At 34.1% G+C, this 27,623-nt stretch overlaps 1 protein-coding gene and 1 long non-coding RNA gene across 11 annotated transcripts in view; one reads left to right on the top strand and one right to left on the bottom strand.

Annotated features, from left to right (window-relative positions):
- Positions 1–27,506, bottom strand: LOC118683244 (uncharacterized). 4 transcript variants are annotated; one of them, XR_011396284.1, is made up of 3 exons: positions 26,578–27,506; positions 1,357–1,983; positions 1–844 (listed from the first exon to the last, which is right to left on the bottom strand). It is a non-coding gene; the product is annotated as an uncharacterized lncRNA (long non-coding RNA). The 4 variants fall into 4 exon arrangements; XR_004979178.2 differs by lacking the exon at positions 26,578–27,506 and adding an exon at positions 2,337–2,864; XR_011396286.1 differs by lacking the exon at positions 26,578–27,506 and adding an exon at positions 2,166–2,247.
- sona (sol narae) overlaps positions 1–27,623 on the top strand; it is a 139,689-nt gene that overhangs the window by 110,221 nt on the left and 1,845 nt on the right. For 2 of the 7 annotated variants that reach the window (XM_036375758.2, XM_014236016.3), the window contains exons 7-15: positions 659–906; positions 1,868–1,972; positions 16,354–16,496; positions 18,358–18,413; positions 20,374–20,500; positions 21,634–21,798; positions 21,868–22,099; positions 22,225–22,289; positions 23,004–25,706. In XM_036375758.2, coding sequence (XP_036231651.2) covers positions 659–906; positions 1,868–1,972; positions 16,354–16,496; positions 18,358–18,413; positions 20,374–20,500; positions 21,634–21,798; positions 21,868–22,099; positions 22,225–22,289; positions 23,004–25,218 — 3,356 coding nt within the window. In that variant the 3' untranslated portion in view covers positions 25,219–25,706. Of the gene's footprint in view, positions 1–658; positions 907–1,867; positions 1,973–16,353; positions 16,497–16,857; positions 16,911–18,357; positions 18,414–20,373; positions 20,501–21,633; positions 21,799–21,867; positions 22,100–22,224; positions 22,290–23,003; positions 25,707–27,623 lie in introns of all 7 variants that reach the window. The other 5 variants (XM_036375765.2, XM_070109246.1, XM_036375764.2 and 2 more) reach the window with 5 other exon arrangements.

A 27,623-nucleotide genomic window follows, 5' to 3' on the forward strand; every position in this document is an offset into this window, starting at 1 on the left:
TTAATTTGTTTGCCTTTTACAATAAGACTTTTCAAATTTTTTATTTCTTTCTCATTGCTGCCCACGCGATAAAACCGAAAAGTCAACGATTTCCTAGATTACAACCCGCAGTTGTAGCAACCTTCAGTCAGCAAGCTATAGCAAATAAATTGGTTTTTTATGACTGTCAAATTTAAAGTAAAAGGGTAACGAAGAAAAAAATATTTTAAAAAAATTTAAGTGTTTTTTGGAAGACAATTTTTCCATTTATAAATATGTGTGTTAATGAACAGCTAAAATTTTTATGGATATCATAATCACCAATAACTACAAGCTGCACTACTCAAAAGAACTGCAGCGCACTAAAGTACTCAACTGAAATGAATTTTGTTCGTATTTAAAAATTAATTTTTTAAATTACTTCTTAACTGTTATAGTACATTAAAAGTTCAACTACCGAAAACGCGGAAATTTTCGGAACATAATTAAGTCATCAAATTTTAGGGCAGTGAACTAAATCAATTCTTATGTATACTACGTTATTAAATGAATTATAAATATTTAGTTACGACACACTTTGAAGTTACATAAAAACGGCACGTGACACTCAATTAATCCTTATGCTACAAATCCATAATTTTTTATGATTTCCTAATTAACTGTTTCACTTCCTTTGCAGCTTTTATGGAACCCGATGATTTGGCTACCAGCGAGAAACTTGAACGATTACAACAGCATCGCCAACGTCGCGCAGCGCGTGCCGAAGATGACGATGAAGCAGCGTTAGAGGATGTGGATGGTGAATTGGAGTCAGCGGAAGCCAGATTTACACGTAACAGACGTCAACTGCCTTATATTATCTATCCTGAAGTGTTGGTCATCATCGATTATGATGGTTATCGGTTGCATGGTGGTGACAATTTGCAAGTAAGTATCAAATTAGTAATTGATAGTATATATAATATTTATTCAAACATCCTACGAAATATTGCTGTATATGTATTAAACTTCATACATTTAGTTTAGCCTTTGAAATTTCTATCAAAATTATATTTGAATAAGTATGTACATACAAGTATATACGCGCAGTATATTCTTTTGTGGAGTATAAAAGCAGCATTAGTGTTTCACTTGTAAATGTATATCGAATATCGATAACTATTAGTGGGTACGCTTTAATATGGAAATAAATAAATACATGACAGTCACAAAAATGTGTCAATTGAAAACGAAGAGATCTAATTTATTTATTTTATTTATATTTTATACGAAATAAGCGTAATCAAACCGATTTGGTATTACTAGGTCTGCTATACTGCATTCTCTTCCACATTTTTCATTTATTGCGTCACTCTTAGAATCACAAAACATACTTACCCCTTGGCACTTCAGCTTACAGCATTATTTTTGATAACATCAAATTCCAAGAACATAATCACTTAATCAGCTGCTTCGGCACATACCACTCAATTTATTGCTTTACGCTTCGGCGGCATTTCATCGGCTCACACGTTTTGAGTTTTACGCCATACATTTTACCACATTAACTCCCACAGACGAATCTTTCATTATCGCGTTTTCATAAATCAAATCTAGCTAGCAGCTGTCGGCAGCTTGTCAGTCAACTGCAACAAGCCGCGCACGCATTCCAACTCTTTATGGATTTACGCGGCAGACAGCAAAAGAGGAATATGTGGTTTCTTCTTTTTCTTAACGGCAGATTCTCAGTCAAAATAATTATTTTGCAGAACACTTATTATTTGTCAGAATAATTGTGCATTATTTTTTATAATTTTTATACAGCTATTTTTCTGTTTATCTAGGTGCAGCGTTTATCACTTTGTTGTTAACTTTTGTTCTTTTTATTTCTTTTCTTTTATTTCACCAGGTAAAGCGTTACTTCGTTTCATTCTGGAACGGCGTTGATTTGCGCTATCGTTTACTAAAAGGCCCAAAGATACGCATTAGTATTGCTGGCATCATTATATCGAGGGTGAGTACGGTCTACAAAAAAATAATAATATATATAATATTATAAAATATAGTCACGTATTTAACAGGTTTCTGATAATTATAATAATACTATTTATCTTTCAAATGAGTTAATTAAGCGCAATTGTGTTCACAAATGTGAAAAATTAAAAATATGGTCAACTCTTTACCCTATCGATATGGTATAAACATACGTTATATTAATTTCGGTGAACTAAAACCCTGTGGCATTCGTCTTTTTTAGTATTTTATGTAGGTAAAAGCAAAGCTTAGCTAGTTCGAATATAAGAAACATATAGTGAATTTAAAACCGGCATTTTTCTTGAGTTCTACTACTTTACTTTCTAATTCGACAGCTAACTTACCATCTTTTAAATTTTAGAATATTTTTAACTATAAAGTATTTATAAAGTTGAAAGTTGGAACACCGTATACTCAGTAACGATATCAGCTTTCATGTTGCCTTGTTATTTTTAACCTTCACAAAGTTATTTAGAAGGTTTCGATATAAAATTTCCTTATTTAGATAATTTTAAATTGAAAATCATATTTCCCTCACTCCGACTTCCAGCTGAAAACTGTTGATTTGTATCAGCTACCAACAAACAATCCACTTGTTCGTTTTTTACAATTCGTTCTGACTCTACTACTACAGAAGTACAATTAAGCTTGCCATTGTTAATAAACACAATTTATCGATTGTATTACATTATATAAACAAATCAATGTAGTAATAGTTTAATAGAAAAATCATAAATTTCACGGCATTTAAATTTTTTCTTTCAAATACTTATTTATATCCGTCCATTCAAATTACGAATTATGAGTTAACAACTTATGTGCCACTTCGCAATCAAAAAAAAAAATTACGAAAAACCAACTAGCGCGCAACAAAAGTCGAAATATACAAGCATATATGCAGCACAGAAGCAAAAAAAAAGCACACAAAAATAACGGCAAGTGATAAGTAAGAATATAGTTTAATAAAAAAAAAGATATAAAAAATATTTAATTTACTAGCTTTAAATTTTTTTTATAAAATTTACGCATGTTTTGCTTTGTTATTTTTCGTTGACATTACCAATCGATAAACAAAACGCGATTATAAGCCGCTGTTTACACAATATGTTTTAAGTGAAATATTTAAACACAATTATTTTGAACAAAATACTATTATTATAATATGTAGAGCTAATAACCGTTATATGCTAAATATTTTCGTTTATACGTATTTATTTACCTTTTTCACTGTTTTATTTTGTAACTGAGTTATTATAAGCTGATTTGCAGGCACTTAAAGTGCCAGTTTACGTACCTAATCGCTTTGTTGGCTTACGTAATTGACAGCGTTGCCAACTTATAAATATTTATAAGAGTTAAAGCATTAGGGAAATCTATTAAAACTTTATCGAAACTATTTACTTGCTAAACATAATAATTAATCATTTAATTAAGCAAACAAAAATAATCCATGTGTTCATCTGGATATAACGATTGAATAAAGTTAAAAAATTGTAGAAACTAAACTTACTAATTGTAGTTCTAAACACCCCGTTGTCAATTACATGTTGTCAACTGTCAAATTTTACGCAATCAAATGACTAGTAACGCTGCTATCTCATGTTCCAAAGCGAAATACAAATGTAAGCTTTAAATAAAAGTGCGAGTAGTATGCGCCTTTACACCTAATCGGCTAATGCAACATGTGGCAGCTGTATGGGCTTGTGCTTACCTTTCAAACAATTTTCGAACTACTGTTTGCCTTACAACTTATTTGTATATCAACTTTACTTATCTACTTCGCACATTTTTTATTTCTGCTTGTAATTTTTTATTTTGATTTATTAGCATTTGATAAAATGATTGTTTGTACGCATTTATGCGTTGGACATTGAACAAATGGTTTGACGCTTGATTGCAATACACAGCGGCGCGTTAATGTCGATAACCCGTTTAAAAGTCCAACTAAATGTGCCAAGCAACATTTTTTTTTTTGCTTCCAATTTTATTTGATGGCTTGGTCACATATATCTTTTTATATATGTAAGAGCATTTAAAAAAGTATTTTTAATTAATTGCAATTGTTGTATAATGGCTTGTCTGTTCTTAAAAGTTTTGCGCATGCGTAACACGCTGCGCTGAGTATTACTTTACTCTACTGTAAATTTAAAATCTTTGTTCTAACCAAAATTAATTACGCATGTAATTATTCAGTGCCTGTGTTGCAGCTGCTTTTAGTAATTTCAGATAATTTATTAATTCCTTTCTTTAAATTGTTGGTATTAATTGTAGAGTAGACTTTATTTTAAATTTACATCAAAAACTTTGCAGAAATTTTAATATTTTGTAGACATTACATTCGATTTGCTCAAAATTAGCTCAATTAGTTATAAATTGCTAACAAAATTACTTAAGTTAGGTTTGAATGAAAAGAGAAAGGATCTATGTTTGGCCAATTAAGATTTTTTATGCTCAGAAAGCTATTGTCTGCTTAACATGCATGTCTGCAAATGCTTGAAAAAAAGATTACTTATTGCTATTAAAGTTAACGTTTTATAAGTTCCGTATATGAAATGTCAGTTAAACTACAGGGTTTAACTTTTCAATTTGTGCAGTATTTAAAACATGATTTGCTAATAACTTTCAGCAACGTCATTAGTGCTGTTTAGCATTATAAAACTTTTAAAAAATCACTCTATAATAAATATTCTACTTGTTCAGAGTACGAAAATCGTATTAACCTTTGATTTCAATCATTTTTTTAGTGTTCCACTTGTTCAGTTACTAAAAGTGTTTGATAGGCGTAGATAATGATTAAATTAAAACACTTCAAAGATTTTTAAGGAAGATGAACTAAACTCTTCTACAAAAAATTAAAGAAACAGAACAGTTGTTCCCTCACAATCACATTTGACTATAAATTTGTCAAAAACCAGTTGATGTGCACTTGAAGTTCGCAAACTCCTCTACTTCTGCAATTCTCGATTTCTACATTAATGACCCCAAAGAATATATCGAATTCAAGCAAGCATATCAATAAATTAAAAAAAAACTCTTTAAGATCGTTAAGCCAATCAACTTTCGGTGATTGCTCAATACATTGGGGACGCTCAATCTAAATGTCGATTTGTCAACTGCAGATTGCGTAATACGCGACATTACTAAATATGGCTAATTTGCAATGCCTCTTTGATTTCTATAGCTTCAGCGACCAAAAGAAGACACAATTAAACAAGTGATGGTAAAATTTATTTACAAAAAAACGCATAAACCAACAGCAACATTAACTGAAGGTCATCGCAAACAGCACCGGCGGCGCATCACTCTCGCTTGCAACTTGGTCACGCTCGCTTGACTGGGCCACCTACTTAAGACGCAATGTTGTTAACATTCGCCTTTGTTGAACGCACACACACACACAAACTTGTAAAAAAAAAACTGGTAACGGCCGATAAATCTTGCTAGAAGATGCGCAATTGCACAATTTACGCAAAAGCTACAACCGCCAGCTGTCGCTATGCGCAAGTAACTTGTCCAAAGTGTTTGTTAGTTGGTAGTGATGATGGGGCACATTTTTGGTTGACCATTGAAATATGAATAGCGAAAATACTGAAAATTCTGACTAATGTCGCCAGACAGTAAAAAAGTTGTAAAAAATATAATTAATGTATAATAGAAAAAATAATGTGCTAGTTATGCAGTTTCTGGGTGTCTAGACGCGCAGAAGTTTTACAATTCGCTGAACACATTTATATCAACTCGCAGTTTTTGCAAAAACATGTCTAGGAAATCGTTTCAATCGCGTTTGCAAAAAAAATTCCTAAATGATTTAGTTTTTAAATAATCACTTTTTCATTTTTTTTTCTTTTAGTTGCTGACACCCTGTAGTTAGCAGCTGTTTTATTACTATGCGCTGCTAGCGTTTCTTAATTAATTCACGCATAGGCAATTAAGAACATGCGTGATTGCGCTAAAATTGTTGTCATTAATTTGTTAATTTTTTTTCGAACCTCAAACAGGTCAGTTCACAATTTTTAATTACTGAAACTGAGTTTTTTATTTCAGTTGCTAAGCATTCTGGCCGCAGGCCTTTCAGATTTTTGCCAAACCGTCTTATGGCATTTTTCATTCTGTTAAGGTTTTCATTTTCTTCCGAACCAGTTTTATTGAACCATGGTCTCAAATATCAGAACTTTGGTTTCTATTATGTTCGAGGATATCGAACTGGTATCATTATAAAGATGTGTGTAGACGCTCGAGTTACAGAGAACATCCATCAATAGTTTAGAAATGCCTTATAACTACCGCTGATTTATTGATTGAAAATAACGATACCCAGCACGAAAAATAACTTATATATAAAGTAGGCTTTGCCTATACATATAATTTAGAAAGTTTGTTTTCAGTTTTTTCATCGGATGGTTAGCAAGTGGTGTTTCAAAATTACTCAGAATAGCTATGATAAAAACCAGCCTGAGGCAATCTCAACAAAATTCTTAATGGATGCATAGCTGATATACATACAAGTATAAGTTTTCTGAACTATTGAGAACCAACTAAATTTTCGTTATAATACCTGTGTATAACCGAACATTTTGCTTAAAACAATCCTGGAAAGTCTTTAAGTTAAAATATGAGACGAGCAATTATTTAATTTTTTAGTAATAATAAATATTTTAAGTTTTACCCTATCGCCAAAAAACTAAGATTTTCTTTAAATTTCATTCATCTTGTGGCTTACCACAACAATTAAACTCATGCAATAACAAATTAATAATATGAATTACACCCGTCAAAACGAAAATTAAATAGTGTTGCCACAAGTAACTAAAAAATATAGGTCGCCTTGAAGTTGACTATCAATTAATATACTCGTTTCCTGAATTTCCTGATTTCAATTCTGTGCTTGTCAATTACATTTTCATGGATAACAATTTAATAAGTAAGCGGACTTCTTAGTTTTTTCTTCTTATTATGCATTTGTCAAATATAGCCAGTTTCCAACACTGCATACGCCAGCTATGCACTTAAACGCGACTGCATATTACTTCAAATTGCTTAATTGGCATTTTACATAATTTTCGGTACGAGTATATTTGTCAAAAGTATTGTGTCAATTTTTTTAAAGCTACACGCCTAAGCCACACACACACACACCGGACATGCTCGTACAAATTAATACAAACTATGTATCACACACATACTGCAAACAGAGAGCAGCAACAACGCACCAACATATATCCGTATATACCGCATGACGCCGAGCGCGGAGTACGGAGCGCGGGCGATGGCGCAGCGTCACACCGAGGCATTAACTTTGAATTAAAATAAATGTGTTTGCAGATATATTTCACTGCATGCCACACCGCCCAGCGCGGATATAATTTTTTCACAATTTTCACACAAACATACACACACTTGCCACTCTATTCAGCGTCAAAACACTATAACAGTGACGGCGTTACCGGTTTACTTTCGCAAGTCGAATGACAGACAAAATTCACGCCTTTGACAACCGTCACAAAAACGTGTGATTTACTCATTTTTTTGGCCAAATTGTTGTTGCTGCTTTTTGTTTGCCGCAGTTTGGGTTTGGTCATTTGCAGACTAAACGCGCTAGATTTCCGCAAGGAGCCGCCGATACTGTTGCGAGTAATGGTCGCAGCAGCGCAATTTTGTTGTTGCTATTTCACTGGCAACACACTCTGCGCATGCGTATATGTGTGTCTGCAGTCAGCTGTGAAGCCACCAATGATTTATTGACTGCTGTTTATATTAATTTTCTGCGCTTACAGTGCTTTACTTAGTAAGTCATTCAAAAGTTCATATACTTAATTTATTTTCCTACGAATTAGAGATTTGCGCAAATTTGCTTATAGCCGGCAATAAATCTTAACGACTGTCAATTGGCGTGCGTGTGCGCGCTGCGTTTGGTTGGTGGCAAATACTCAGGGAAAATCGTAGTTGCAAGCGGCTGGCGTAGCGTTTTGGAAAAGCTAGCTGGTTGAATTTTCACATATGTTTGTATATATGCATATATGTTTGTATGTACGTATGTATACGAGTATATATTAGTGTGTATATTTATATGCATGTTTGCGCCACATTTATTTACTTAAGTTAGACAACTTGTAGGCCCACGCGCTGATAGCTCTGAATTTATTTCGCTGCTATTGCAACACACCAATTTAGTAATACCGTTATAAATATTTCGTTGCTTTATTTGTTGTCTTAATGCTTAACAAATAAACTTTTTTCGCAAAATATTTGTCTATATTTGCAATATCTTATCACCATTTTTATGATGGCGGCTTCACTGTTCATGCCACAAAAAACGTTACACAGCGAGCTGCAACGACTGGCCAGTGTTTCGGCGATCTGTATACCACCTACAACTACCATATGGAGTTGTTATATTATGCATTTATCAATTTATAATTTATTTTTATACTCTGGCACCTTGTTGCTATAGAGTATAATAGTTTTGTTCACCACCACAATAAGATACAAGACTGCTATTTGGTATACAGGATAACATTAGCGAGGGCATCTGCAGCTTAATTTTTATCTCTGGGATGGTATGAGATGAATTTATAGGAACCGCGTTTAAAATTAGACAGTGGGCGTGGCACCGCGCACTTTTGGTTGAAGACACATATCTTGGGATCTGCTTAACCGATTTCAACCAAATTCGGTACATAACATTCTTCTATTATTTCTATCTTATAGTGCGAACAACCACGCCTATTTCCATATAACACCATTTTAAATTCCATCTGATTCTGTCACTTTCCACTATGCAAATCAAGCAACAATGATTGTATCGGAGTAAAGCTTTGCGTGAATAATGCGTTTAAAGTATGCCACCTTGTGAGCAAAAATTTTCTAAAACGAAGCAAAACTGTTCAAGCCCATAAGTACTGAATATGTGGACCCCTGTGGCTATAGTTGACTTTTTACCAAAAATATCGGTCAATGTATAAGATATATAATTGAAATTCATATAATAAAATAAATACATGAAACTCTCGATAATTGTATCATCATCTTTGTGTCAAAAATGGGTTAAATCGGATCAACACTTGCTTTAATATAAAATTTTGCCAACACCCGAAGTAATTTCTCGGGCATTTGATCCTTGCAAGTTGCGAAAATAAAAAATGTTCGATTACACTCGAACTTAGAACTTCCTTACATTTTTTTTTATAATTTTTTTTGTGGTACTTGCACTTTTTCCTCTGCCGCGTGCATTGTGGTTGCATAATGGTCAAAAGTACGCCCACACGCGTGGCTGACAACAATGTGCTCGTACCATTACTTTACCACAGCACTGACTGCCTGCCATATTTCACAATTGCACGCCATTTTTTCTACGGATTGTTGTTGGTGGGGTCAAGCTTTTGATTGTTGCTCTGTTTTTAAATGACTTTTTCTTTTATCGTTGTTTGCAAAATTGAATTTTTAACAACCGCCTTTCCAACGTTGGCGCGCTACCGTCATTTCCACGTGCACAAATACATACTTATATAGCATATATAACCCCGTCTTGGCATATCTGGCTTAAAGTAGAAAATATATTTCGTTTGCCGCTGAGCATGTCACCACCAAATTCAGCGCTCATAAACATATTTGCTTACTGTCTATCTATGTATGTACATACATATGTATCTATATAGTGGCGTATATAGCGTATTATGGTTATCTCCAGGATCTTTAGTTCACAGTCCACTAATATTTGTTATTTTCAATTTTCTAACTATCCGTGGCAGAGTGCAATAGAGCAATAATTTATTTATGCAACACCTGGCAATTGATAAATACATTTAAGGCTTGACATATTTTATGCATTGCTTTCACGCTGTCTTTAATGGCATTCCAATAGTTGGAATATACATTTTTGGTACATATATTGCAATAATTTGGATATTTGTATATAGCAGCAGGGAGAAATTAAGGGCTTCAAATTTACAATTTAATCTTCCACTTCAAGTATTAAACTTGGTCCAAAGTGGCGCTTAACCGCATGTTTGCGGCTCTTAAATGGGTTATCTCGAAAAACATTTCATTTCAGCATATTTTTACATCTACATAAATATATAATTAATTTAAGAGAAAAACAATTCGAAGCTGAGTCAAAAATGCAATACAACTGCGTGTTTTTAAAAAGCCAATGCAGCCCTGTGTTTTACTACATTCTACTTCCTCTGGTAATTGACTTAGTACGAATATTGATAAAAAAAATACTCATTTACGATAGTTGAGCTTTCACCTTCATTCTAAACAGTTATTAGGTTATTGATCTTAAACGTTTGTTGAACAGTCAAGGGTTTTTTTTTTTTTGGTTTTGCTGGTGCGAGGAGGAAAATGCTTTCCGTATCATTAGCGCGGTCGTACAGCCTGTTCATCTGTGTCTTTTTGCTGCGTAGCAAAATTGCTGCAAATTTCTGGATAATCCCCCAGTTACCTTCGCTTTCTTCAATGGCACTGATTATGTTGTCCACGTTCATTGAGCGGACAGGGTCTTCTACGGCGGTGCGTTCCTTTTGCCATCGCACACATTTAAAGAATGTGTGTTCAGCCACGTCTTCTGTCGCATCGTTGTATAGGCATGACGGCTCTTCGACTTTGCTTATTCTGGGAAGGTACTTTTTGAAGTATCCGTGACCGGATAGCAGTTGTGATATGCAGAAGTCGACTTCTCTGAGTGTACGACTTATCCGTCTGCCCGTCTATCTGCCGCGACTTATATTCCCCCATCTTCGTTGCCATGCAGATATAGTATGTTTGTTCTCTTGCGCTTTTGTTATATTCAGACGTTTTCTCTAGCTCCCACAACTTTTTTTTCTTTCGTATGCAATAAGGTCAATTGAGGCATTAACTCTTTTATCTAATATTGTGTCACCTGACACTGTTCGGTAAGCTGATGCAACCCTGAGAGCTGCGGTACCGTGCACTCTGGCCAGAAAGTTTCTCTGAGGTCCAGTCTTACACCTAGGTAGTTCAACGTTTTTTGTGTCCTTAGAATATCCGTAGTCGATTGCATACTTATTTCAAGAGGTATGAACTTATTTGTTCGCAGTAGTAGCTCTGTTTTTTCCATAGCGAGCTGGAGGTTATGTGAGTCAAGCCATGCTTGCGTCCCTGGTTTAGCTTTCTGACCTGGTTTAGCTTTCTTCGTGCTTCTTCTGTGTCTCGGTACGTTTTGTCTGGCATTTCGAAGTTTAGTATAATGTAGTAGCTGATGTTCCACAAGTCTGGGCCTAAAATGAATCCTTATGCTGCTCCTGACGTAACCGCTAACTGTCGTGATCGCTCTCTATCGTGATTCCGCACTAAACAGTCGAGAGTTTATGCTGAAAAAGTTATTTTTTATTAGACTAAAATGGTTGAAAAAAGCTCACTTGAAGCTCATTTACCAAATCCTCCGTTGTGAACTTCCAAATATTAAGTTTGGTAGCAAAAATTAATCTGACCAGTAAAAAAAAATTAATTTAAATAAATTTAAATGTTTCGCAATTAATGTGGAGTTTAGATGTGAAATCAAAGCTAATTTAATGGATTTAATTCTAGGACTAACTTATTTGAGTACCAAGTATATCATGGAATTTTCTAACAGTTTTAATGTCAGTGGGATAACCTCATACGTTACTCACAAGGTCGACATTTGAAAGTGTAGGCAACGATTTGCCAAGTAGACTACTCAGCATAATGAGTTGAGTAGAGCACTCATTTATATGTGTGATAAATTAGAATTTCTACGTCGTATTTTTCGTTTTGTTACTTTTATTCTGCCATATAGAAGTAGAAACCGATAATCTCTATGCTGAAAAAATATGAGAGAAAAATATTAAAAGAATGCTTTTAAACGTCACGTACCACGCAAAGGGAGCTTGTCGATTTTTTTCGATTTATTACTTATATTTTAAGCATAAAGATTTAGTCCTCCAGATATAAATATATAAGATAAAGTAAAAATAAATGCATTATTTTTCGATTAAATTGCATTAGTATATATTTATAAATATATATAGATTTTATATTTTAGTTTTGTATATGTATTTATATATATCTTTAAAAAATAAAAATACAATAAAACCATGTTCAACTTGTAATAAAGTGGCAATTCGCTCCGCTTTACCAACACTCTCTTAAAATTATTGTAATTAAGATCACGTAGACCAGTTATCTTCAGTCTCAAATTAGAATATAGCATTAGTGACAACAAAACTTCCCTAATTTAAAAATTCAACGCATATTTCTTCATTTTGCCAAATTAATTATCGCTTTCAAGAATTTTTGCACACTAATGTATTAGCGAATTTATATTTGTTTTGGGAACTATTAAGTGTTAAAAAACTTTTGTTGGCGACAGTGATGATAAATTGATTTTTAGAGGTAAGTAAAATATGCTGTGGCAGTCAGTCTGTATATATTTTATTATTTAACAATTTCAAGGCCACTGTTTTATACAAAAGTTAACAAATTCAAAACGAAAAGTAAATAAAACAAAATAAATTAAAGAAATATTAATTTGTTAGTGATGTAACTAGCTTTCGATAAGTTTTCTATTTATCGCTTTATTAGTAAGGTTCATGTCGCCGCAAGGTGTTGAGTCAATTGTACATAAATAAACATGGATTCACCTTGCGTATGATTTTTTCAATATATAATTGTAATTATCTAAGTGCATTGCCCTTCTTTGCGCCGGCGGCAACTTTTACGTGTTGCATGCAAATTTTCACTCACATTATTTTTAAGCGATAATAATGAATGCTTTTATGCGCAAATAAGCGAATTACAAATCAATACCAAAAACAATTCGTTAATATTATGCACTCGATTGATATTGAATTATCATCAAATTTTGGTCATAAAAATCGTATCAAGGACACATACGAAATTTCATTAATTTTCGGCAGAATCGCAGAATAAGCATTATAAACGCCAGCACGCAGATGTGTTGAATAAAATGCATAAATATAGAAAAATACGTGCATGTACAATATATAAAAAGCAGCAGAAGTAAACGCTGCTCGTTTGACAGCCGAAGCAGAACGCCGTTGAGTCGCGGTGTTGTAATCAAAATGCAGCGCAGCATACGACTGGCTTTGTGCGACTGTGACAAACAAAGCTTGAATTTTGTTGAACTTTTCATATTTTTACAATATATTATTGTTAACTACACGTTTTTGCTATACATTGACTGAATTGCACTCAATTCACGATTTCTGGCAAGCGCTTTATGCTTTTGTAACATTTACCAACCGTTAAGTGGCAACAAATATATAAATATATAATATAAACAATAATTTTTAGGCACTAGAACTGCAGCATGCCAGTGTAGCTTCATCGCAAGCGCGCTTGCAACACTTACACGCTTCAACATTTTGCGCTCACCTTCAGCGGCAATGCAATTGCATTCAAATTTTAATATCAAGTGGATTGAAACTAGTTCAAATACCTATCTTGAATGCATGCGAAGCACAACAGCCTCTCTGAACGACTTTGACTTTGTTTGGCGCTGTGTATTGTCGAATGTTGCTGAGATGTCTAACTGACTATGAACTGTCTAACTGACACACATGGTTGCATTGCAAGCAGAAGCATCAGCATCAATGACAGCACTGCCAATTCGCTGGCAAAAGCGCGCAAACGGTAATGGGAATCACGCTTCCGCCCAGCTTTGCCACTAACGCGTACCTTCTCAACTGTTGTCCACAGCTGCCGCAGCCATTTTTTCTTCGTTTTTTTTGTAGGTGTATCTGTTGACTTCATTGGCTGCTGTGCATCTGCAGCGCTGCAACGGAAATTGGTTTCCGCTTTGTGTTTGCATAGCTTATGCAAATAATCTGCACTTGTAGTAAATTTCAATTGCCTTGTCAGCCAGCTGTAAGGCCGTTACATGCGTTTGCGTGTAGATCATGCATCTTCGGCTACCGCTTGCCACCCTAAACAAAGCTCTGCTTTATCATTTGCCTTTCAAATATCAGCACCCATTGCTTTTTTTCCTTTGCCGACCACTTTTTCGTTATGCCGTCTGCTACGTCGCTGACATGTATGCGCTTAATGACAGCGTCAACAGTAACAACATACTTAGCATAGCCCATGCGAATGCCAACCACATTTCGTTTCGACCTACCTCGGCACGCCGTTAGAGGTGGTAACATTTTGATTGCATAATACCACTAATATTGGATTTTAAAGGTTAGTATATTGCAATGAACGTTTCGTTATTATATTTGTGTGTGTGTATATGTTTACAGCGCAAAAATCGTCGTTCGTTTCAATCGAAGATGTTACTTTTTCAACTAACTTCACTTTAGTATAACTGCTGGCAATAGCAGAGTTTTGGCTTGTCAAAGCATAACAAATGTTGTTGCTATTGCTTGTTGTTATTTGTTTTTATTTCAATCAATTACGTACAGCTGATGGTTGTGGCAAATGGTTTTTCGTTTGAGACTTCTTCACTTTTGATTACTGGTTTTGGTCGTAGTTATTTCTCACATACATAAATAACTTTTCGTTAAAAATTTTCGTAGTATAGTTGCAATTTTGAAAGGGCAAAAGGTAGCCATAACAGGTGCAGCTTTATATAAGTACATATAATCATTTACATTTACATTTTGCCTATTCGAATTTCACTTTTACACTTTGCATTGCAATCAAACCAAACTGCACCTAATTCTCCAGTTCTTCTACACTTTAAGCTATGAACACATTAAATTTTATAACCATCAACAAAGTACAATTAGTTTAAGTGACGAAGAAAATTCACTACATTTATTGTTTTTTTAATATCTTCTTAGTTCTTCTTTTTAACCATATAAGAGTACCCAGAGTAGTCTTGGCTAACTTCAGAATATTTGTTTTTTATCGAAGAATTTCTGGTTCACTGTTTATATCTATCTTCTTGTAATACTTAATCTATGTATATCGATTTCGGCATGAAGCTCGTTAAATAAACATTCCAACACACATAGTTGTTGTAGAAAGCATTGGCCAAATAATTTTCTGAAATATTACAAAGTTGACCATACTTGGCCGGATAAAAATCGGCGACCGTTACATTTATGTAAAGCCGACTGTCGTGGGAACGATATTAGGACTGTCTCATCGGTCGTTGTGCACATTTCGGATCTAAGAGTATATTTTTTGCGTTGAATGAGGGGTGAACTTTTAATGGATGACTGGTCGATTTATTGATAATGAGCGAGAAGAGAAATTTTTCACACAATAAAAGGTTTTATCATTCAAATGGCAGTTATAAGTTAGGTGAAGAATATTCTGCGATTCCTTCAAATAACAATAGAATGATTTTCAATGTTCATATGAACCGCATGTGCTGTGTAAGTCGATAATTATATTGATTTACCTACATATACTAGTCTGAGGATTTTTCATTGTTATGAAGAAAAGTATCTAATCAATTTCAAGAAATGAGTTTAACTACTATTTTCTTTAACTTTGCTTAAAGAACCAGTGCTCTTGTGAAAAAAGCATATGAAGTCAGACGATTTCTAGTATTTTTCTTATATTGCTTTTAACCACACGCCCGCACGAAAGGTTTTATCATTCTCAATCTACATACTTTCATTAAAGTTGTCCGCTAAATCACTATATTGAATCCACTACATACTTGAGCTACAAGTAGAGACTGTTGTTAGTGTGTAAAACTTCAACTGACACTGTAAACGCAGCTGCCTTTATTATTATATATGATTTATATCATGGTTAGTAATTTATTTAAAGTAATTTTAAATTTTGATTGACACTTGTGGTGTTGCAGAAATCGTATGCTAATTCTAAATTGACAGCAATGATCCATGGGCGTTGTAAAAGTGCTTAGAAATACCTCAGTATATTACTTATGCCAACTAAATAGGAAATTCAAGTAAACATGATTTACTTATAAATGATTGGTGTTATAATATTTAAATACTGATATTTGTAAAGTAATTTATTAACGTTTATTGCTATCGATTAATGTACTAAACTGCCAGCGCCCTAACTTGCAATTTTGGAAGAAAATTTATATAACATTTCTTCACTTGTTTTTTTCACTTTTTATTTTCTTTATTGTCGAAAAAAATGTCACCTAATTTCGTTGACAACTTCTGACTTCCTACTTAAATACCACTCAGCCAATTTGGCACCTGAAACACGTAATCACCGGTCATATTATTGCCATTCATTCGTTACATTGTTATTTATTTCATTACTTTATTTAATTTTGTTTTTTTTTTTTTGCTTTTTTCATTACACAATAATTTTAATTTCGTATTTTTCTTTGTTTCTCTTTTTTCATTTTCATTGCGCCAAAATGTGACTTTACCACAACTTTTGCGCACACTTATACAAAAATATGTGTGCTGATGACAACAGGGAAGAGATGCAACACCATACCTGGAAAGGAATCGTGTCGGACGAGATGCCATCGATTCAGCGGCTGCCTTAACCGATATGGGTAAATATTTATTCCGTGAGCGCCGTTTGCCCGTCTACGATATTGCTGTGGCGATAACCAAGTGAGTAAAGCACGTAAAAAAATTTACAATAAAAATATTAAAACAAAGATAAAATCAAAAGTATAAAAAAAAATTAAACTTCAAAAGTCAAAGCAGCGCAGCTGAGAAGGCAGGTGTGAACATTTAATTGGCGCACTTGCCGACAGCTGTCGTTTTAATACTGTAGAGATTTTTCTACACATTTTTACTATAATTATTTCAAATACTCTAAATTCTTTTTTTCATTAAAAAAAAATGTCTGTTTCTTAACTCTTACAAACATCTTTTGCTATTTTTCCTGCTGTTTAACTATTTTTCTACACTTTATTTCGTTTATCGTAAAAATTCAATATGCATATACTCAAATGTATACATAATACAGGTATGATATGTGTCGAAGGCGTAAAGGCGGTCGATGCACCAAAGGCACTGCGGGTAAAAATCTGAAATCTTCCATTTTTTACAACTAGTTTCTTAAGTGGTTCGAAATCTTAATTTGTTTGGAAATTAACCTGAATTATACATTTGAAGCTTTTTTATGGGGTTTATCGTAAGAATAGCAATTGACGAGAGCGCACATATGTATATCGTGTTAACTATTAGCAGCAAACATTTACAGCACATAGTACATACTATACATTCAAAAAACAGAAAATAACAGTAAACACCACAACGAAATGTCAAAGTGTGTGAATACACATGCCACAACACCACTTAAGTGCACACATACACACACATTCAAGTTTTTATTTCAGCACATTCAAAATTACACAGATTTTACAAATATCGTAGATTGAACACATATCTTACGCTAACGATTTTATTGTTTTAATGTTTGATTGGCTTATATTCGTTTGTTTGACAGTGATAATTGCTTCTATTTAGTAAATGCTGAATTATAACGGTTTTAAGTGCCTTTAGAACAAGCTATAATCTAATATCGTAAATGTAAGTTGGAGGATTTCACAGAGGATTTGCTAATTTAAATATTAAACTACTTAATAGAGTAAATGGAGTTGGGTTTTAAAATAATATATAACGATTTTATTAAGTAAAAATATCGTTTTTGCATATTTTCATAACTAACATCGTTAGAAAAATATGCTTTTGGAAAGCAGTAAGATATTTATTACAATTGAAGTTGGGTTTAAATGCCTATGTTTTTCATCGTGTGGAAATATCGTAAACCAAAAATGCAATTTTAAAGGGCTATGCATAAATCAGAAAAATTCTACGTCCTTTTTTTCAAAATAAAAGTTATAGTACGGAAGTTTATATCGTAAATTTGAAATATCGTATTTTAAGTATTTCTAGGTTTTGCAGTTATTTTAATAATTTTAAATCAAAATGCAATAGGAAACGGTTAATTTATAAATTAAATAAATACTTGTACTTGACATTTTGATGCTTGATGAAGCATATATCGAAAATTATGAATAGCGTCTTTAAGAATTTTAGGCGAAGTACATTAAAATTTAAGCATTTTATGTTGAAAAACTACAGTGTAATAATAAATTAGATATATCGTAATCATATATCGTAAATGTTAGTTATGCAATTTACAAGCAATTGTTTGAAAATATATATAAACAAAAATACAACATTGCAAGGGATTAATTAGTTTTATCGTGTAAACCCTACGCAATTATATTAAAATACATTGAAACTATATTGAAGAAAGTTCTTCAATTATCTTAAGAACATTCTACTTCTCCTCTTTACTGACTGAATTATTTAATCAACAAAACTTGCTAAATCTATCAAATCTTCTCTTTAATATAAACCGTTTTTTTATTTCGTAATTTAAAATCAGTAATTGTAATATTGTATTTAATAATTTATTTTTTCATTAACTTTAAAAACAACTCGTTCCGCAACACAGACTTGATATGTGCAGACGTGCAACAGCTCATGGCGAATGTAATCGTGGTACAGCAGGTAAATGTCAATTTGGCACAAAAAACGAAATGTACATAGAGAAAAAGAGAGTTTGAAGCGCAGTTAGAAGCAGAAGACTTTACGATATAAAATAAAATATAAACACAAATTTCATTTAAACATTCGTCACATCAAATCATTCAATCTGTGTGTAATATTTCTCGTTGAATCGAATCTCAGGCACGTTTCTTCTTCAACTATTCTTTACTCTCGCCTTAAAACAGAGCACGTGATATTCTTTGAAAACTTTGTTTTGTAAAATAAAACAAAATTATATTTCTATTTACTAAACGTGTAAATATGTCGAAAGTGATTAAGCGCATTTTACACGCTTGCAGCGCTTCATGCCAACGATTCGCGCAGCTGATATCCACTTATTTTCTTTTTTAATTCTGCTATCTTATAAGTATAACTTTATGCTTTTAATGTTTTATTATATCTACAGTTATTATTATTTTTTTTTTTAATATTATGTTTATATACTTTTCTCCAGACAAAAAAAAATGTATTTACGATACATGGAAATTTAAGTAATTATTAGTATCTGTCATTCAAACCTTTAGATTTTTAGTCGCAAAGTATTTTTGTTTTGATTTGGAATCAAAAACTTTAATCTAAATCGTTTTGATTAGCAGGGGATATCGATCAACGTAAGTTGATTGGATTAAATCACCAGGTAGGAAATTAGCTTCCAAAAATTTTTAATTCGATCTATTGTCAGGACCAGTTTTTACAAGACTTTTATAAGAAGAAGTTTTTCAAACTATCAGTATTTAAAAGTGGTAGTATAAATACTACTTTTACTATGGACAAAAGCTCAAAACAGCAGGAATGCACTAGCGAATCAAGGAAATTGTCTTAAAGGACCAACTTGAAATATAAAAATAAAACAATAAGAAAATATGAACGGGACTTTGTTGCAAAAAAATTGCAGCGTTTTAATAATGACTGTCATTGCACTGGCGGAAAATACGTTTACAGTTTACAGCGGTAAGGTTTGATATAAGCGATCAGTGAAATTGATAAACTGTATTTTTTTACTTTTTAAGACAAATAGATTAAAGAGAAAGAGAAGTGAATGAAAATATAATATAAGTCACATAAATGCGTATTTGTACTAAGATGGGTAAAATAAGAAATTTGTAATATAAGGACTTTCGAAGACAGTTCCATAAATCGAAGTTCATTCCTAAAATTCGCAACTAGTTCGTTAAATACGAAGTAAATTCGTAGAATTGTTTTTGGTGTTGGTTACTTATATATTTAAATTTTACAAAATAATTATATTAAAAAAAGACTAACCCGTATCTTATTACTAAACTTTTTTTAAACTGCTGCTTTGGAAAAGCTGCAAGGTGAGGTTATGTTATTAAAGAATATGTACAAATAAAAAAAAACTTGTCCGACATTTTGCACTGATCTTATCACAAAAATCACAGCTTATTTTACAACGCATTTGCTTTTAGAAAAAAGTGTATTAATTGATTGCTGATCGCTGTTCATACTCATATTTTATGTCATAATTGCGTCACGCCTCAAATACATCAACTACCTTGTCACACATATAAGCACACACACATGTTAGCACAGAAATTAAGATTGGGTTACTAGTTTTTTTTGCGAAAAATTGCAATAAATGCTAGCTGCTGGCATTAAGCAATTTTAGCAATTTTTTCACTTACTGGTTTACACATATTTCGTAGCGCAAAGTTATTTCTAATGAAAAACTGGTAATTTTTTAACTAATTTTTTATTACTTTTTAAGTCATGGTTTTGGTTAAATTTTTGAGTAAATTGTCAACTTCCTACTGCTTGCTTAGAAAACTATGCGCACACAAACATACATATTCTGGTACTAAATGCTAAATTTTTTTTTTATATTTTTGTTTTTTTGCCTTCAATCAATGTATTTGCAATGCAAAAATTGTGTTGTATTTGTTATAAAAACGCATACAAAAAGGTTTTGCATATGTTGGCGGTGCTTGCGTTGTGAACAAGCGTTTGGAAAAAGTCAACAGTGTTGCCATCATTGAGGATACTGGCGGTTTCAGCGGTATCATTGTGGCTGCCCATGAAGTTGGACACTTGTAAGTATCATGGACGGTTAATAGTTTTAAAAAAATTTATAAAAAAAATAAAAATTATTCGTAATATTAAAAAAGATATTTATAATATACTTGAATATATATTATTGTCTTGTTCGTGTCAACTACAAAATTCTATTATTTAACTGTGTGTTTCGTAGATAATATAATAATAATTGAATTTTCTAAAATTTGTCACTTTTTATATGTTATTTATATATTAAAGATATTTTATTTTTATATCTTAAAGAAATTATGAAAAAACACACTCAATTTGTTATAAAAACAAGAAAAACTTTAACTTCGACTGCACCGAAGCTATAATACCACTCAGGGGTACATTCCTTACAGCATAAAAAGGGAAAAATGCAAGTTCGTATGGCAATTATATGCTACATTGTTCCGAACTTCGGGAATTGTAGCACCGCCGTCAATAATAATCTGGGCCAAATTTCTTGATAATACCTTGTGAAATAAAAAAGTTTTCCATACAAGAACTTGACTTTGTTCGGATAGTGTGTGTGACAGCTACTAAAGTATGGTCCGATATCGGCGATTCCGACAAATCAACAGCTTCTTTTTCTAAGAAAAGCACGTGTGCATGGATCAATTGACTTACAAACTTAATATAATTCAAAAAAGAGGATCAATACTTATTCTTTACACTCTTGTAAGCGTCCTTCATGAAGAAAGCACTGCTTAATTTGATCTAATGAGAAACTATTAAATCAGCTATTATCGATAACTCACAAGCTGAAAATGTATACATATCACAGTACAGAGTGTTTCGTAAAGTATAATTCTGTTTTAGACTTACATTGCGAATTTTTTCTTCAAGAAAAAGCAACTACAACGCAAACACGCTGAAAACACGAAAAAACACTTGACAACGTTTCTAGTCGATTGCCTAGCCCAACTATTAAAGCGATTTCCGCTGTCACCATTGACACATGCGCATTAACATGCAGACAAACTCGTTTGCATTTCCTTCGTCGGCCAATAGTGCAAGAAATAAATAACATGCTTGAATATGGTATTTTGCAAATGCAAAAGTTAAAAAAAAGAATACAAATTATAACTGTAAACTATACGCTTTTGCCCAGACATTATTGACGTTCTATTCCATACACACATAGGCTCGGCGCCGTGCACGACGGCTCACCACCACCCAGCTACCTTGGCGGTCCGGGTGCGCAGCGCTGCCGCTGGGAGGACGGCTATATAATGTCTGATTTGCGACACACCGAGCGCGGTTTCCGGTGGTCTCCATGCACCATACAGAGTTTCCATCACTTCTTGAAGTAAGTAGCGCCAACAGAAGCGAAAATGCAATTTTCTTTAACACTTTTTTGTGAATTTATTATTTATAGCGGCGACACCGCAACCTGCTTGCACAATGCACCCCACGAGGACAGCGCGCTGGGACGCGCATTGCCCGGTACACTGCTTTCGCTGGACGCGCAGTGTCGTCGCGATCGCGGCACGTACGCTTGCTTCAAGGATGAGCGCGTGTGTGCGCAACTGTTCTGTTTCGATGCGCAGACGGGCTACTGTGTGGCATATCGACCGGCCGCGGAGGGTTCCACATGTGGCAGCGGGCTGGTGAGTAACTGCAGTGATGAATGTTTTAGTAATAAAATTTTGCACGTGAATTACAAAAAAGAATTTATAAACAAATTTAATAACAAAAACACATTTATAAAAATTTCATTATTTCTCTACACTAGACCTGTCTGGACGGTCGGTGTACGCCAGTTACTTCAAATGTCATACCAGCTTACCGTTCTTACAAGTAAGTACTCGCTTTTTCAACTCGCCAAATCTTATTTAGATATTTCTAGTTAAAAAAAAGTTTTTTTAATAGTAAAAATATTTCAGAATATCAAGTTTTTTAGTAGTAAATTTTTATTGTTTAGTAGTTTATTATTTTTAATTTGGTTAAACAATTTGAATTTATAACGGTATTGGTCATTGTTACTACTATGGTGACTTTTACAGTTATACCTATTTGCAATAACTCGTTGGCTTTAAATAATAAAAACAATTTTTGGTGCAAAATTTAAATGCATAATTTTTTGTTGTACAAAAACAAATTTACTGCCTATAAATGATGAAAATTTTTATCGTAGAATATATTTTATGCAAAATGTACATATATACGTTTTAAAAACACTATATTTACACATTTTACCTATATATACACCTACACTAAACACGACTGATATTATTTTCGAATTTGTAAATTTTTGTATATATGTACATATCCAATGTAAATAGTTTGAAAATTAAGACAAAATAATCCAACCAAATTTTTACATACCCAAAACCACAACAACAATCGCAACCAACAACTGCTTAACAACAACACAAAAATTACAACTCTGTCACACCACAAAATCAACAAAAACAAAACCAACCAACCAAACAAAACAATCGATAACATTACAACACCGCTAACACAAAACTAAAATGAAAAAAATTGAACACTAAAACAACAACAATACAGTGACAACAACAGTAGCACTGAAAATACTGATACTAGTAGCGAAGAAGAAGGAGTTGGAGGGGAGAATGTAAGTAGTGAAGAAGAGCAGGATCAACCGGCCGCCGTGGATAAGACTGCACACACGACGCAGCAACGGTTCGGTAATACGGTGGAGCAGACCTCACGTGAAGTCGACGACACTTCCGATCCCAAACGTATTACAACAAAAACGATAACCACCAGCAATACGCATACACCGACACAGACGAACTCACGCACCACAATCACCGTGGAGACACACTCACGACACTCACACAACAAAAGCAACAACAATCAGCAACGGCAAGTGCAACAGGGTACTTTAGAACTTTTAGCCAGGTTTTTAGCACAGAATCCACAATGGCAACAGCTATTGGGACAAGCGGCGCAGGTGAACGCGCTGTCCGGCGCCGCCACAAATGCCGCCGATGTGGCAACCATAGAGAATGCCGCAAGCGCGGAAGTGGCGGACAAAGTGGCATCCGCTCATATGCCACAAACAAAGTTGCCACAGGGCGCAGTCGTTGTGCAAACGAGCGTGAGCAGCAGTACGAGCAGTAGTAGTGGCGGTAGTAGCGCGAATGGTAGTAGTTCAGGTATTAGTAGTAGTAGTGATAGTAGCGCGGAGCAGCAAGAAAAATATGAGAATGATGTTGCACGGGTTAAGGTCGTACCTTTGAATTTAGAGACCCATTCAGAGACGCTTGACAAGCAAATAGTTGTTGAGGATACTGGCGCGTTGCAAGTTGCTGAGAATATTGACAATAATGAAGGCGAAATACAGCCTATAGTGAGCTTAGAGAACGAAAAAAATGCCCAAGCGAAAGCTATGCTAACACAAAGCAAATTACAATCAGAAATCCAACCACAACCACACCAACACACAACTACATTAGCAAAAGTAACACAAATTCAACAGCGCAAACCAACCACCACAACCACAACAACACCACCAACCGCACAACCTAACCTCTTCCAAATTTACACGCATGAATTACGCAAACAGTTACAATATTATTTAGGTTTTCTGCAAGCGCACACTGGCGACAGCGTCAGCGCTGGCGATAGTAGTAGTAGTATTTTGAGTAATAGCAAACGTACAGCAACAGTTAAGCATTCCGTTACAACCAACAAAACTAATTCAAATTATAGCAATACGGTGAGTGCGGCCGCCAAATTACAGCAACAGTCGGCGTTGCTTGACAACAACAACCGCAACAATGAGGATGACATCGATGACAACGCGGACAATGTGGACGCGGATGATGAGGCGAGCAATGAGGCAATCGATGACAAACAACAGAAACGTAAGTTCAATACAGCAACAACAATAAGCGTGAGTGCACAACAACATACACAACGCGCACAACAAGCGCCGCCACCGTCAGCACCGACGCGCAGCAGCAGCGGCAATGGCGGCAGTATAACTAACAGTAATAGCAATAATAACAGTAACAATAAAGCGCTGCAGCGGCCGGCGACTTTTCTTGACGCCTATTTAAAGAAATTGCAGGCGCTTAATGCGCCAACGGACACCACGGCCACACTGACGGCCACCACCACGAGCACCACAATGTCGACATCGAGTGTCGTGGGTAGTGGCGCCGTCAGCAAGGCAGTGCCAGCTGGCGGTACGCCCGAGAACGAACCGGCGAAGCGTGCGCCGGCGGAAACGTTTGGCAGTCATTTCCTCAAACGTACGCAAAATTTATCGAATAGTAAAAGTAGTAGTGTGGGAGGTAGTAGTGGTGTTGATGGTAGTGTTGGTAATAGTAGCGATAGCAACATTTACATTAATCATGGTAACAGCAACAGCAACAACAACAACAATATCAATTTAAATAGAAATCACAAAAAACTTACACGCATTTCGAGTCACAATGCTACTCCAAACAGTCGTACGCCATATGTTGATTCACACGAGCAAGAGCACGAACATGTTGTGAGCGATGTAGCAATTCACATTGCGACAACAACACAACAACCAGCATATGTGACAAATTTTTTAGGTGATAATACAAATAATTTGCCAAGTTTGTTTGAACAGCAACAGCAAGCACAACAGTCATCCTCAACAAAAACAACAACAACAATACCCGCACAACAACAAAATCAACAAACATCACAACAAAAAGCACATAAAGTCAGAACACAAAAACTAATACGTCGTCAATTGTTGCGTACGCAAATTAAATGAAGACATTACGTAAAGTTTGTGCGTAAGTGACGCCAGCGTTTTACATTTGTTCTGCTATAGCACCATATTTAGTTTGTAATTCTATTTATATATTTAGCATTTAAAACGCCAAAAGGATTACATTATTCTCCCACTTGATGCGTGCAATACCGTTGCATTCAGCTATAACGCACACACACTACTATACGCCACTACACACAGCGTTAGAAAAAACTAAAAGTTATCAACTTGTCATTCTGACAATCAGCTGTTCTTTTACATATTCCTTGTTAGATAGCAGAAAAAACTAATTTTTAGTACGCCAAACGCCACGCCAAAAGTACCAGTTATTCTGCTTGCTTAGCGCTATAGTCGCCCAAGCGATTTTCACTATAATCAACTACGCTCACAATAAACTCGAACACTGCGCACACGCTTCACTCTCTCAGAAGCATTGCAAATAACTACACTGTTACTGTCGACTTTTGTTGCCAATCTACAAAAATGTGGTAAGCAAACTTAATACACAAATTTAATATAATTTGGATACGGCATGCATTACCCTGGGAGAGTTTAGTAGTCATTAAAATTGAATATATAACCGTAGTGCGCTAATAGAATGCAACGGCATATTAAGCAAAGTTAACGGAATGCTTGGAGAATGCTTTATATAAACATGTGAAAAAAAGCACAACTAACCGTTATTATTTACGGCCTGGTAATGAATACAATATTAAAAGCATTACGCATGGATTTAGGTACTTAAAATTATTTAATTGCTGCATGAAATTAATACTTAGGCGGCTATAAGGTGTAGAGCAAATTTACCGCGGTGCAACATTTTGGCGCACATTTCTCGGATAAGCGAAAATTAAGTGGCAATATAACCTCATCTGCACATTAATTTTATATACTTATAACGTTTTTGCGTGCGCAAAATTATCTCTACTCCCTTGTAAGTGGATATTTAATTCTGCCTGCGCTATCATTGAACAATTCGTGCTAATTTACTAAAGTCGGAGCGCATAGGCCACCATTTGCTTGGTATATGGTAGAGCAGTATACATACGCTACGTTTTAACATATTTTTAAAGTTGATTGCGTAATAAACTGAACTTGCATCCTTCAATTATGCCATCGTTAACAAAGAACATATTTTAAAAATGCAAAATATTGTAAACTTGCTTATGTTGGTCACATGTGTTTTACAAGCCATGCATTGAAACACAGTCATAGTTAAAATATGGTATATTGCATAATGCACTCATTTACACACACAAGGAATGCAAAATGTGATCGAATCACTTGTGAAAAAAATTGCATGCATTCACTATATACAGTTTCATTGAGTTGTTACTATTAATTCTTCATCTTCTTAACTTTTTTTGGTGCTATTCATACTCCTTATCCTCACGCACATTTGCTCGTTAATTTTACTTCATTCGATTTTATGGCATTCATATTAGCTTTCCCAAATAATGCAACAACAACTAATTAGTTGTAATCATACTATTTGCACTTGTTTTCACTATATATCACTATATATCACTTCAATAGCAGATCCACCACTGCCGATGGCAAGTTCCTTTAACTAAAATGCCGCAAGCACTCTTAGACTAATTTCAATTATAAAAAAAAATTAAAAACATTTTATCAGAAGAAATTTGCAATTACAATTACGCGGGACTTCCTTATTACAAACGATTTGGCGCACTTCATTTCAACTTTTATTCTCTACACCATTCTTCTTCTATGCTCACCTAATCAACCGGTATAAAGTACAGGGTCACACACATGAAACAAAGTAAAAAAAAAAATATTTGAATCTTGTACTCACATTCGCATTCACACAAACAAGGGAACTCATAAAAACAACAACAGCACTCTCCACTATTTTCACCAACATCAACAACTAATCATATGCGACACAACAACACTTCATATATTGCATTACTAAAACAAGACAAATTAAAATATCTATATGGTACAACAAGCATTAAAGCACATCAGTAGAACATCTAAAAATTATAAAAGCCCATAAATTTTCAAAAACGCATAAACTTATGAGAAACCACATAAATTTTAAGGCATTTATTACGCATATTAAAAATGCATAAATTCAATTCAAAATTTGGATATGGATTATTAGACAAAACTTATGCAAAGTTACATCAACAGCCGCGGGTGTTTGCAAATTTAGCATGTAGTACTTATAAATTTAATTTAGTTTAACTGGATCCATTGGATAAACACCTATATAAACGCATACCGTAATACAGCTGGAGCGTGGAAAATGGTTATAAATTACAACGTTAAGGAGAAGTATAAAATAAACACTCACAACCCCATACTATTATGGATATTTGAAATGCATCGAAACAAATTCAAACTTTCGCATATAATAATATAAAATATATAAGAATACT

This window comes from Bactrocera oleae, chromosome 4, assembly GCF_042242935.1.
Source record: "Bactrocera oleae isolate idBacOlea1 chromosome 4, idBacOlea1, whole genome shotgun sequence".
NCBI classification, from domain to species: Eukaryota; Metazoa; Arthropoda; class Insecta; order Diptera; family Tephritidae; genus Bactrocera; species Bactrocera oleae.